Raw genomic sequence first — 14,147 nt, forward strand, 5'->3', positions numbered from 1 at the left:
ATCGTCCATGTTTCACTTCCATACATGGCTACACTCCAAACAAATACTTTCAGAAACGACTTCCTGATACATAAATCTATAGATGTTAACAAATTTCTCTTCTTCAGAAACGCTTTCCTTGCCATTGCCAGTCTACATTTTATATCCTCTCTACTTCGACCATCATCAGTTATTTTACTTCCTAAATAGCAAAACTCCTTTACTACTTTAAGTGTCTCATTTCCTAATCTAATTCCCTCAGCATCACCCGATTTAATTGGACTACATTCCATTATCCTCGTTTTGCTTTTGTTGATGTTCATCTTATATCCTCCTTTCAAGACACTGTCCATTCCGTTCAACTGCTCTTCCAAGTCCTTTGCCGTCTCTGACAGAATTACAACGTCATCGGCGAACCTCAAAGTTTTTACTTCTTCTCCATGAATTTTAATACCTACTCCAAATTTTTCTTTTGTTTCCTTTACTGCTTGCTCAATATACAGATTGAATAACATTGGGGAGAGGCTACAACCCTGTCTCACTCCTTTTCCAACCACTGCTTCCCTTTCATGCCCCTCGACTCTAATAACTGCCATCTGGTTTCTGTACAAATTGTAAATAGCCTTTCGCTCCCCGTATTTTACCCCTGCCACCTTCAGAATTTGAAAGAGAGTATTCCAGTCAACACTGTCAAAAGCTTTCTCTAAGTCTACAAATGCTAGAAACGTAGGTTTGCCTTTTCTTAATCTTTCTTCTAAGATAAGTCGTAAGGTCAGTATTGCCTCACGTGTTCCAACACTTCTACGGAATCCAAACTGATCTTCCCCGAGGTCGGCTTCTACTAGTTTTTCCATTCGTCTGTAGAGAATTCGCGTTAGTATTTTGCAGCTGTGACTTATTAAACTGATAGTTCGGTAATTTTCACATCTGTCAACACCTGCTTTCTTTGGGATTGGAATTATTATATTCTTCTCGCCTGTCTCATATATCTTGCTCACCAGATGGTAGAGTTTTGTCAGGACTGGCTCTCCCAAGGCCGTCAGTAGTTCCAATGGAATGTTGTCTACTCCAGGGGCCTTGTTTCGACTCAGGTCTTTCAGTGCTCTGTCAAACTCTTCCCGAGTATCTTACCTCCCATTTCGTCTTCATCTACATCCTCTTCCATTTCCATAATATTGTCCTCCAGTACATCACCCTTGTATAAACCTTCTATATACTCCTTCCACCTTTCTGCCTTCCCTTCTTTGCTTAGAACTGGGTTGCCATCTGAGCTCTTGATATTCATACACGTGGTTCTCTTCTCTCCAAAGGTCTCTTTAATTTTCCTGTAGGCAGTATCTATCTTACCCCTAGTGAGATAAGCTTCTACATCCTTACATTTGTCCTCTAGCCATCCCTGCTTAGCCATTTTGCACTTCCTGTCAATCTCATTTTTGAGACGTTTGTATTCCTTTTTGCCTGTTTAATCTACTGCATTTTTATATTTTCTCCTTTCATCAATTAAATTCAATATTTCTTCTGTTACCCAAGGATTTCTAGCAGCCCTCGTCTTTTTACCTACTTGATCCTCTGCTGCCTTCACTACTTCATCCCTCAGAGCTACCCATTCTTCTTCTACTGTGTTTCTTTCCCCCATTGCTGTCAATTGTTCCCTTATGCTCTCCTTGAAACTCTGTACAACCTCTGGTTCTTTCAGCTTATCCAGATCCCATGTCCTTAAATTTCCACCTTTTTGCAGTTTCTTCAGTTTTAACCTACAGGTCATAATAGATTGTGGTCAGAGTCCACATCTGCCCCTGGAAAAGTCCTACAATTTAAAACCTGATTCCTAAATCTCTGTCTTACCATTATATAATCTATCTGATATCTTTTAGTATCTCCAGGATTCTTCCATGTATACAACCTTCTTTTATGATTCTTGAACCAAGTGTTAGCTATGATTAAGTTATGCTCTGTGCAAAATTCTACCAGGCGGCTTCCTCTTTCATTTCTTAGCCCCAATCCATAATCACCTACTATGTTTCCTTTTCTCCCTTTTCCTACTGATGAATTCCAGTCACCCATGACTATTAAATTTTCGTCTCCCTTCACTACCTGAATAATTTCTTTTATCTCATCATACATTTCATCAATTTCTTTGTCATCTGCAGAGCTAGTTGGCATATAAACTTGTACTACTGTAGTAGGCATGGGCTTTGTGTCTATCTTGGCCACAATAATGCGTTCACTATGCTGTTTGTAGTAGCTTACCCGCACTTCTATTTTTTTTATTCATTATTAAACCTACTCCTGCATTACCCCTATTTGATTTTGTATTTATTACCCTGTATTCACCTGACCAAAAGTCTTGTTCCTCCTGCCACTGAACTTCACTAATACCCACTATATCTAACTTTAACCTATCCATTTCCCTTTTTAAATTTTCTAACCTACCTGCCCGATTAAGGGATCTGACATTCCACGCTCTGATCCATAGAACGCCAGTTTTCTTTCTCCTGATAGCGACGTCCTCCTGAGTAGTCCCCGCCCGAAGATCCGAATGGGGGACTATTTTACCTCCGGAATATTTTACCCAAGAAGACGTCATCATCATTTAATCATACAGTAAAGCTGCATGTCCTCGGGAAAAATTATGGCTGTAGTTTCCCCTTGCTTTCAGCTGTTCGCAGTACCAGCACAGCAAGGCTATTTTGGTTAATGTTGCAAGGCCAGATCAGTCAATCATCCAGACTGTTGCCCCTGCAACTACTGAAAAGGCTGCTGCCCCTCTTCAGGAACCACATGTTTGTCTGGCCTCTCAACAGATACCCCTCCGTTGTGGTTGCACCTACGGTACGGCCATCTGTATCACTGAGGCACGCAAGCCTCCCCACCAACGGCAAGGTCCATGGTTCAACTGCACGATTCAGAAAAGCTGTATTCTTCCTACCACTACCAGCTTTTCTGAACTGTGCAGATGGGAACTCTCTCCACAGTATTCCCTGGCCTCAAACTTTGCTACTTCCTGTCCTCCATCTTCCTACCCCCTTCCCTATCCCCACTCCAGCACTCTACACAGCCTTCAATTCCACCAGCACACCCACCACTAGTCTTTTTCCTGTCCTCTACTTCTTCTCTCCTTTTCCACTGCCTCCCCCTCCCTGCCCTACTGTATCTAACACCCCTTCCCTGCCTCTCCACCATATCCCTGCATGCTCTCACAAGCAGCACTAACATTCTCCGGTCTGTACCCAACTATCCCTCTCCCCACTCCAGCCTCTTCCTTACACCCACTACCCACAGACCATCTCCCTCCATCAGTGGTCAGAAACAGTGCTTGTGTGTATGTTGTGCTTGTGTGAATATGTGTATGTTTTCTACTTCACAAGAAGGCCTTTTCGCGTAAAACTCATAAGTATAGCAGTGATTTTGCTGTACTTGTCTGTCTTTGATGTCTCCTCTATACGGTGAGTAGCTATCTAGCATTTTCATAATATTGTCGTTATTACATCCTAGATTTTCCACTGTTTAAAATAGATTTTTACTTGCAAATTATGTGGTGCCAACCACTGAATGTAGTAGCACCAACATTTGAAAGTGAGTATTTTCATTATTAACACACACCAGACGTCTGTCAACCACTGATAAAATAATATAAAGGAGAAATAGGTCATGGTTTATCCAAGAGTGATCATAATGTGAAGGTCCCTCAGCTGCATATTTTATAAAACATAAGAATTTCCCACAGTACTTGACAGGAAGAGATTTATGTCTTCGCCTTTTTTTGCGTAGGTATTAGTAAAAGCTCTTGTCACAACTAACATTTACAACTTCAAACACGATAAATAATGTCACAAATTACTGCTCCTGATTATGAAAAAGTAACCGGCTAACCACACAGCAAGTGAGACGCATCTGTGCTTTCCATGCATTTAGGACTTCACTCTGAAGCATGACAATGCTTTGCTGTGAACACATTCTGAGGCTAATCCTATGATGTCAATATAATACACTGTTCTGTTTGATCTTCACATTCGTAGTCTTCATGAAGTAGCAGTAATGTCAAAATATGCTATTCCGAACAATAAATTGGAATGAGCTGAAGACCTTATATGTTAGCCTATTACAGATGTAGTCCGATATAAAACATTTAAGTTGCATCCCCATCTAATTGTTCTTCATACTATTATCTCATCATAGGATGCGGTTTTCCATAAATGGACCTAGCCCAACTTTAATACGTTAATGCAGCTATCCCTGAAATGGTATACTTTCCGCACTTGTGTGTACAGCACTAATCAATTGCGCAAGTAACTAATCAAGATTCATTTCTATCTGTATATTCTGTAAGATCATGCAGCTCAGAAACATAACTGAGACAAATAATACAGTATCTTGAGGACAAATGGATACTTTTGGTCCAAACACAGTCAGCTGCAAGAAACCTCACACGAGCTTGTGTCCACCATTATAGTATAATTTCTTTTTTTGTCTCAATGTTTTGTGATTGGCCTACCTGCTGAGGGGACTGTGGAGCAGCAGAGGACTGCGATTGCACCGAGCAGCTGCTTTGCTTCGACTGCATCTTGTTGGGTTTGGATCGTGCTACCTGTGCCCCTGGGTTAGCCTGGGGAATCAGCCTCAAGATGTTACCGACAGCTTTGGTGCGGCCTTCACGGAAGACCTGAAACCGTGACAAGCTATTCATAATAATTCAGTTTAAACAACCAATCACAAAAACAAGTCAAGATGATGAAATATAACAATTACCATTCGCTGTCCTGGCTTTATGTACTCCGGGTGCTTGATAAATCGAAAATGGACTATTGCTTTGTCCCCCGTTCGTAAACATTCTTTGGACATTGAGAGAATAGACGCAGTTTGTCGGATACTTCCACAGTGAACTGGCAACAAAAGTTTCACATGATTATGAATTAAATTCAACTGCTTCACGAGACCATTAAAATTTTCATGCGACGAGCAATAAAATGTTAAAGACTCCACAATCACTTGTCATGACATTTGCGAAGTAAGAAACTCAAAAATACAATGGTGACTTTGCTTATCATTTGTTTAGAAGTCATTCCAGTCAGAGTTGGCAGCTCAGTGGGATAAATCTTATGACAGTAATCCTTTGGCCTTGGAATTTTATTTGACTAACATAATTTCATCACTTTAAACTCATTGTGATTTGTGAAAAGTATCTATCAATACACTTCCCTGAAATTACATTAAATCTTACAACTAAATATTTTTTATCTTAAGAGAATGTCTCAGAGTTACTAACTTTCAATATAAAAAATAGTGATTTATAATAATGAAAAGTATTGGTTGCATCAAAGACAAGACTAATATTTTATGCAGAAATATCACTAAAAGTTCTTCTTCGTATTACAGTAACAAAAATTAAAAGATGAAAAACAGAAATGAGGAAAGGTTACCACTTAACTGTAGCTGACTGCCGCCTGGGGTACACATATGTGCATCAATGCAGAGACGTAACAACGTTTTGAGATACCACTCTCTTTCTACTGTCAATACCAACTCGCACAGTTACTTGTACTAGAAAAAAGACTGGCATCTCATAAGCTAGTAATGAGTATGTGCTGTTGCGTAATTCCATTCCATGCACCACACATCACTCACCTACAGCTGAGTGGTAGCCTCGCCTGATCCTCCCCCCCCCCCCCCCCACCTCCCCCCCTCTTTTCCTCCGCTTGTACTAAACTGCTGTTGCTATGAGAAGACCTTGAAGCTAAGTTCCATCACCAACAACATTTCACATTTCTTACTGAGATCCAATGCATACTCTGTAATATCATGTAGCCAGTGGGTACCAAGAATTACAAAGAAACACGGAATTACTACTAGTAATGGCATATAAAAGTTCATGAAGATCACACACTGGATGACATCATTCGAATAACAGTTTTCATTTTGGATAATCTATTTTTCACACGGTTTTTGTCATGACCGAAAACAAACTATAGTCTACAAATATTAAGAATTGCAGAAAGCAACCATCTCAATTCTGCTATTTGTCATTAAATCATAATTAAATAAGAAAATCTGAATTTGGAATTGTAAATCATGTGTTAAAACATAATTAACAAATATCACATGAGGGCTTTCAAAGTTGGCAATTCATTGCCATTCTATCACAGTGACTGCATTCTGCCTTCAATTGGAAATGGTATGTAAATGGGAAGAACATCTTTGCAAACTTGGAATTCATACAATAGCAGTTTGTGGCTGTCAGTAAAAGTGCTAGACATTACAACGATTTGTAAGACTAACTAAAGTTGGAGATAGAAAACTTTATTACTCAGAACAATTAAGGGTACTCGTAACTGCAGCTGACAATGATTACATAACAGATGAAATCACAGCTTCAATAGAAGAATAGTTAAGTGAGTTCAAACTGAAAACAGCACAATACTCTTCTGGAGCTTGGGTGTGTAGTCATCAATTTCATAAGAGTCCAACGTTTTTCAACAAACTGTCAGGAGACTACATGGGTCAAACAGCAATGTAGTTTGAAACTTCCTGACAGATTAAAAATGTGTGCCAAAACGAGACACAAACTCGGGACCTTTGCCTTTCTCAGGCAAGCTGAGCTACCCAAGCATGACTCGCAACCCATCCTCACAGCTTCAATTCTGCAAGTACCTCATCTCCTACCTTCCAAACTTCACAGAAGCTCTTCTGTGTACCTCGCAGAACTAGCAACCCTGGAAGAAAGGATATTGAGGAGACATGGCTTAGTCACAGCCTGGGGGATGAAAGTTTCATATCAGCACACACACTACTGCAGAGTGAAAATCTCATTCTCTAAACATCCCTCAGGCTGTGGCTAAGCTGTGTCTTTGCAATATCCTTTCTTCCAGGAGTGGTAGTTCTGCAAGGTTCGCAGGAGACTTTCTGTGAAGAGGCACTGGCAGAATTGCAGTTGAGGATGGGCTGCATGGGTAGCTCACCTGGTAGAGCACTTCCCCACAAAAGGCAAAGGTCCCAAGTTCGAGTCTAGGTCCAGCACAAATTTTTAACCTGCCAGGAAGTTTCACATCGCTGCACACTCCACTGCAGAGTGAAAATCTCATTCTGGAATCAGCGCCATAGTTTGTTAAGCATATCAGTAATCCTCTTGCACTGATTGAATAATACCGTGAGAGGATGTGCTGCTCTTCAGTGGATCTTCTCTATCTCTTCTATTATTCGTACCTGGTAAGGTTCCCAGATTGATGAACAAAACTCGAGAATCGGTCAAACAAGCACCTTACGATTCTTGAGTATTGTTTATCAGTGGATTGTAAAAGTCACTTGTTCAACTGATTCATGAGTGTTGTTCATCAATCTGTGATCCTTATCATGTAGAACTGATAGAAGAGATACAAAAGCTCCAACAAAAAGTGACTCTTTTCATCACAGGATTGTTTAATTGACACAAAAGCATTATACAGATGCTCAACAAACTACAGTGGTAGATGTCACAAGAGAGGCATTGTGTTCAAAGGTGTGTGAAATCTTATGGGACTTAACTGCTAAGGTCATCAGTCCCTAACCTTACACACCACTTAACCTAAATTATCCTAAGGACAAACACACACACCCATGTCCGAGGGAGGACTCGAACCTCCGCCGGGGCCAGAGGCATTGTGAACCACAGTTACGTTAACTACCGAAAGTTTGAGAAAGCACTTTCTGGGAAGTCGGGCAACATGTTAATTCCTCCCATATTCAGCTCACGAAATTAACATGGTGAGAAAATTCGAGGCTTACCGAGAATCACTCTTCCCATGTGTCATTTTCGAGGGGAACAGAGCAGTGGGGGAGGGAGGGGAGAAAATCAAATTGTGATACAAGAAGTACCCTATGAAACACACCGTTAAGTGACTTGTGGAGTATGATGTTGATGTGGAAGGTTCTGCATTTGTCACAGATGACTGAAGCTCCACCAATCTTACCTCACATCATTATTACAAATGGGATGCAGACTCAGGGATGACCTCTTTGTAATGTGAATAGGCATGTGCCATGGAATGCAGTACAGCCCATAGAAGGTGCAACCCATATGGTCTGGAGAATGAATCTTTCAGTCGGTAACACAGTCCACATTGTTATAAAAATTCGTGACATACAGGGTGGGCAAAATAAAATTGCCCAGAATATATTTATAAAAAGACTGACACAGGATTGATCCCTGTTAATGAACACAGAAGATGCTGGAAACGGCCACAATCAATGTCAATGCAGTGCTGTGTACAATTTATCAAACTGTGAGACACGCAAAGCAGCTCTGCATGAGAGATAGCAGCGATAGTATTTCCACTGTTCTGCTGTATTTCTTCCAGTGAATGAGGATTATCTGAGTACACCTGACCCTCCAATTAGCCCCACAGGGATACAGATCAAACAATCAAGAAGGCCAGGCAATTGCACAGCCTCTGTTAATTCTCCTCTCCTCACCCAGCATCCCATGCACTACTGACAAGGTAGTGTGTGCTGTTGCTCAATCTTGCTGAAAAAATCTTTATAGTCATTCATCTCCAGCAAGTTGATCCACATATAGACTACAAACAGTTTCTGAACCTACTGGTTAGCAGCAACAGTTTGATGAAAGACTCTTGTTATGATGTGGATACCACACATCAATCTTGAGATTATGTAATGGCTCTCCAAAGTATTCATGGAGATCTTCTAATTTATAACAGTGCATGTTCTACGAGTTCACATGCCCTGACAGGCTGAATCAGTCCTCATCTGAAGAAATGAAAAACTGAGGATCCAAATAAAATTACAATGAAATGACTGTACAACAGGTTGTGGAAAAAATAATGTAGTTGAGGAAGAAGTGTGGACACTGATAAGGAATTAATTTGCTACACTGAACATGTATGGAAAGGAAAAAAGATATGGGGAAGACTGGAATGCAGGAATTATAGACGCCATGCAGGAAAGGAAAGCTAACAGAAGATATTTATAAAGATGCATGGAAACTGGGTTGCAGCAAGTGGATAAAGATGCTGTATAACACCACTGTAATACAAGACTATCATATGGCTCTAATTCTTGTAGTTCAGTGAAATTAGCTTGTGGCAACTAAGGCAGCCGCAATCAGCTGACGGAATGCAAGTGTCAACAAGCTTTGCCTGCCGTGAGGAGCACTGACATGTACTTACCCCTTGCTGTGGCGTGCAAGGGTTCCATGGCTTTTAAATGATGTACTACGTCATAACTGTTCCATTGTTGATTTCACAAAACGTTTCTGGAGTGTTCTACCCAAGATTTCAGCAACATTCCATTGGTTATTATTCTGTAATCACTGCCTATATTATGTGTTCTTTCCTGAGCGATCTTCATAAAAACATGATAAACATAGAAGACGTACTTCTTCCACAATAAGAACGCGATAGATAATCGCAAGCCTAACAAACAGTGGGAACGCAATGAGCTCATCGGTTCAGTTTTATGCTGTGCTAATGGTTTGTATCAATGAAGTCAGATGTACCAAGAGATCATCTTACACAGCAACATCTTATGTTACAGTGAAGGCAAATTCAAGTTTCTATGCTTATTAAAGTTATCTCTTCGAAAACTGTAAAAAAATCACCACTGCTAAATTTAATTAACTATTTAAACAAAAGTTTACTTACCCATTGCCTGATAACGAGAGCTTATGGTTGTTGGATGATGTAGTACAAGAATTTCACCTTCAAATTCCCAACAAGCAGTTGGATTCAATGCAGGTGACACCATGACCATGCCTTTTCTTATCTGTGAACGTTTGATCTGGAATGCAACAGAAAAATAGCACAGCACATAATAACAGCAAATTTTCAGCTTGTCAGACATGAATTCTGAATAAACATTGTGTTACTAATGCTTGCTAGCAAGTGCCCTAACATAAAGTATCCCATTCTATGGTAAGAAAACTTCCGTCTTCTGATACTATTGTACTTTACACATCTCTTTTACTGGAAGGGTGTCCAATTTTATCGTTACAGTTTTACATCTGCTTACTTAAAACACTACTGCTTCTATTAATCTCAAATCAGTGACAAAAGCTTCTGCTAGTCTTACAATATGAATCATCTATGTTGAACATTTCATGAATACTTTGCGTGTGTGTGAACTGTCACCCAACAGCTGCTGGTAATAATAGAGGATGTTTCAGGATAAACAGTAAATATTTTAGGAGTAAATAGTACAGACTAATTTAATTAAAACCTCCCATATCACAAGTGTCCAGTTTTTATTGGTAATTGAGATGCAGTTGTATGTAATCCATACTGACAGAAAGTGTTATGCAAAGGCTAATGATTAGGTTGTAAGTTGATATTTTACAAATTCCACCTGAGACATCAATGCATTTTCGAATTCTCTTGACAATACCACAACTAGCTCCTCTGAGGTTTTCTTGGCACTCTTTTATCAGAGCAGTGTTATTTGCAATCCAAATGGTTAATTTGTCTCTTGCTTTCACTTTTTCTGTGTACTCTTTGCCTTTTCACCCATCCCCACTGGCAAAAATCTAAAGGAGTAAGTTCCAGGACATTGTTGGTGAACTATCTCCCTTTCATTCTTTTATTGCTGATAGGGGGTTTATCTCCTTTAATGCAATGTCTGATATTAGTAATCATTCTTTCTGGTATTAATTTGCAATTTGACAGAATTCATTTGATTAACAGGATAAAGTTTTGGCACTCAGTTGGAAGATGTTGAATTAATCAAAATACACTGAGATGAAAAAAGTCATGGGATAGCAATATGTGCATATACAGATGGCAGTAGTATAGCGTACACAAGGCATAAAGGGGGAGCACACTGGCAGGGCTGTCACATGTGCTCAGGTGATTCAAGTGAAAAGATTTCCGACATGATTATGGCTGCACAACACGAGTAAACAGACGTTGAACATGAAATGGTTGTTGGAGCTAGACACATTTTGGAAACAGTTAGGGAATTCAATATCCTGAGATACACAGTGTCAAGAGTGTGCCAAGAACACCAAATTTCAGTCATTACCTCTCACCACAGGCAACAGAGTGGCTGATGGCTTTTATTTAATGACCAAGAGCAGCAATTTTTACATGGAATTGTCAGTGCCAACAGACAAGCAACACTGTGTGAAATTACTGCAGAAACCAATATGGTAAGGGCAATGAACGTTTCCATTAGGACAGTGCAACGAAATTTGGTGTTAATGGGCTATGGCAGCAGATGACTGAAGCAAGTATCTTTGATAACAACACGACATCACCTGCACCGCGCCTCTCCTGTGCTTGTGACCATAATGGTTGGAACCTAGACAACTGGAAAACTGTGATCTGGTCAAATGAGTCCCAATTTCAGTTGGTACACGTTGATGGCAGAGTTCGAATGTGGCGCAGACCTCACAAAGCCATGGACCCAAGATGTCAACGAGGCACTGTGCAAGCTGGTGGTGGCTCCATAATGGTGTGGGCTGTATTTAAAAGGAGTGCACTGGGTCCTCCGGTCCAACTGAACTGATCACTGACTGGAAACGGTTATGTTCGGCTACTTGGAGACCATTTGCAGTCATTCATAGCCTTCATGTTCTCAAACGATGGAATTTTTATGGACGACAACATGCCATGTCCCCAGGCCACAATTGTTTGTGATTGGTTTGAAGAATGTTCTTGACAATTTGAGTGAATGACTTGGTGACCCCTACTGTCTGACATGAATCCCATTGAACACTTATGGAACACAATTGAAATTTGAGTTCGTGAACAAAGTCTTACATCGGAACAGTTTTGCAATTATGGATGGGTATGGAGGCAGCAAGGCTCAATATTTCTGCAGGGGACCTCCACTGACTTATTGAATCTGTGCAATGTCAAGTTGCTGCACTACCCCTGGCAAAAGGAGATCCAACACGATACTATGAGGTATTCCATGGCTTTTGTCAACTCACTGTAATGGAACAGTTGTCCTTACTGAATGAGTATCACTTTCAGCCAACATGATCAGTTTTTCTACCACTCTGCTTATTGTTTTCTAACAGCATACACTGCAGTATAGATAATGCATGCATGTATTATCTGAGACCACTAATATAGACAAAGTAGTTACAAATTTGTTACTGACCAAATACAAAGACATCATCAAATAAAGCAGGTTTGACTTAAATTGAAACACTTTTAATAACAGAGCCACAATGACGCTCAATTGTTTGGTTGTCAGAGAACACACTCTAAAATTCTACAAGACTCTCTCACATATTGCTATATAAAAGAAAAACGTTTTCATCATATGGGGTCAGTGATTACTCCTGCAAATTAGTAGTACAACTATTTCACAAGAATTATAAATGGCGCGGGTCTGTGGTGGCAAAGACACATGAATTGCAATTAGTTCAAAATAACAAACGGAAGTGGGAAGAATGCAGTACTTGGTACTTTGGTACTTTTATAACAAAACCATACATACAAACTTATCACACAATTTAGACGTAGCCATATACTGTCACTGACAAAAGTATGAGAAATATAGGTAAACTGACGATTTCTCACATATATATTACTTTGTCAGATAACTTCTGGAAATCTATTACAGTGACCACAAAACACTAAAATTTCTGCTGATCCATCTTCCATAGAATGCTAAATTATGGTGATATGTCACCTGACAACTAGAATTTGATCTGGGGTAGGGTATCAAACAGTGGGGTCATCGATCCCATTTCATTGGAGAAGGATGGGAAAGGAAGTCGGCCGTGCCCTTTCAAAGGAACCAACCTGCCATTTGCCTGAAGCGATTTAGGGACATCATGGAAAACATATCTCAGGATGGCCAGATGCAGGTTTGAACCACTGTCCTCCTGAATTCCAGTGTACTAACCACTGTGCCATCTCACAGCCCCATCGTGCTGGAAGTGTATAGTTTTCACTACATAAAAATGAATCTCTTCCAATAATACTGGAAGTTCATTTTGAAGAAAGTCCAGGTAACAGGGCACAGTCAGATGATGCAGTAGCAGACGAGACCCAATCAACTGATTGTCTTTCGTATCAGTCCACTAATTTACACAGAAATTTTCTTCAAAATGTATCTCCACAAAGACATGTAGGTTTTCATAGGGCTATTGACGAGATTTAGAATTGTTGTTGATGCCATCACAAGTAGAAGGGCATTCATCAGTATACAGTATTAATGAGATTACTCGGCAAGTTGGGATTAGGCTATTACGAATACCTGTTGTCTACCTTCATCTCCTTCTCAAAAGTGTTGAAACCACTGCAAATGATATGGATGGATGCTGTGCATTCATAATGTCTTCCATATTACTATATGTGAAACACTGATATGTGTACAAATTGTTAGGAGACAATGTCCTACACAACTGAATAACACTTTTACTTCATCCATTCCCATGAGACATAACTGCTGGGCACTACACCAGCCTCAATGCAATTTAGTGAAAACATGAGTAAACATTCCTGAATCTGGAACTCTAAGGTTAGGTAATCACCTGTAATATTTTCAACAAGCGGCAGCAGTGTTTCCATTACAAAACTCAAACACAAATACCATATTGGCATACTCAGAATTTGTAACTATGTGTGACACATTGGCCAACAAATCACAATCACCGTTGAAATCCAATTATGTAAACTCTAGCACAGCTTCACAACTTTAACATACAATACCCTAGCAACTGGAGTTCCAGAACATGAAACAAAAACTTATATCTGTAACCAGCTGTTTCTCTGAAACCAATAAAAACTGGAGACATGTTATTTGAAATGTTTTATTCAAATTAGTTTATAATATCACCTCATAAAATAATTAATATTGCTAAAATATTCTGTATAATGTTGAAAAATTGTTTAACTTTGGAAAATTTATGTCAGTAAAATGAAAAATTGAATAAAACTTCCACAAAGCTGCTGACATCGAGCTCTAAGTGATTTATCCTTCTTTCTCCAAACATTTCAACATTGCATACTCGTTTATTTCTCACATCCCTCTTTAAGCAGTGCAAGCTGGGGAGCCAGGATTATGAACATCACAAGTTCAGCAAAGGTAAGAGGTATCCCTGCACATTTCAGAATACAGCTTATTTTCAGCATTTCAAGCATTACATGTCAGCATCCCACACTCAAACATGCACATTAAAATAGGCTATTAAATTATCAACAGATAGATGGCTGGCACTACTTACC

At 39.7% G+C, this 14,147-nt stretch overlaps 1 protein-coding gene across 1 annotated transcript in view; it reads right to left on the bottom strand.

The window, feature by feature from the left end:
- Positions 1–14,147, bottom strand: part of LOC126334766 (GTP-binding protein 1) — a 132,929-nt gene that overhangs the window by 15,849 nt on the left and 102,933 nt on the right. The window contains exons 10-12 of the mRNA XM_049997347.1: positions 9,612–9,747; positions 4,729–4,862; positions 4,475–4,642 (exon numbers count right to left, since the gene is read on the bottom strand). Of these exons, the coding sequence (XP_049853304.1) occupies positions 4,475–4,642; positions 4,729–4,862; positions 9,612–9,747 (438 nt within the window). The remainder of the gene's footprint in view (positions 1–4,474; positions 4,643–4,728; positions 4,863–9,611; positions 9,748–14,147) is intronic.

This window comes from Schistocerca gregaria, chromosome 1, assembly GCF_023897955.1.
Source record: "Schistocerca gregaria isolate iqSchGreg1 chromosome 1, iqSchGreg1.2, whole genome shotgun sequence".
Classification (NCBI taxonomy): Eukaryota; Metazoa; Arthropoda; class Insecta; order Orthoptera; family Acrididae; genus Schistocerca; species Schistocerca gregaria.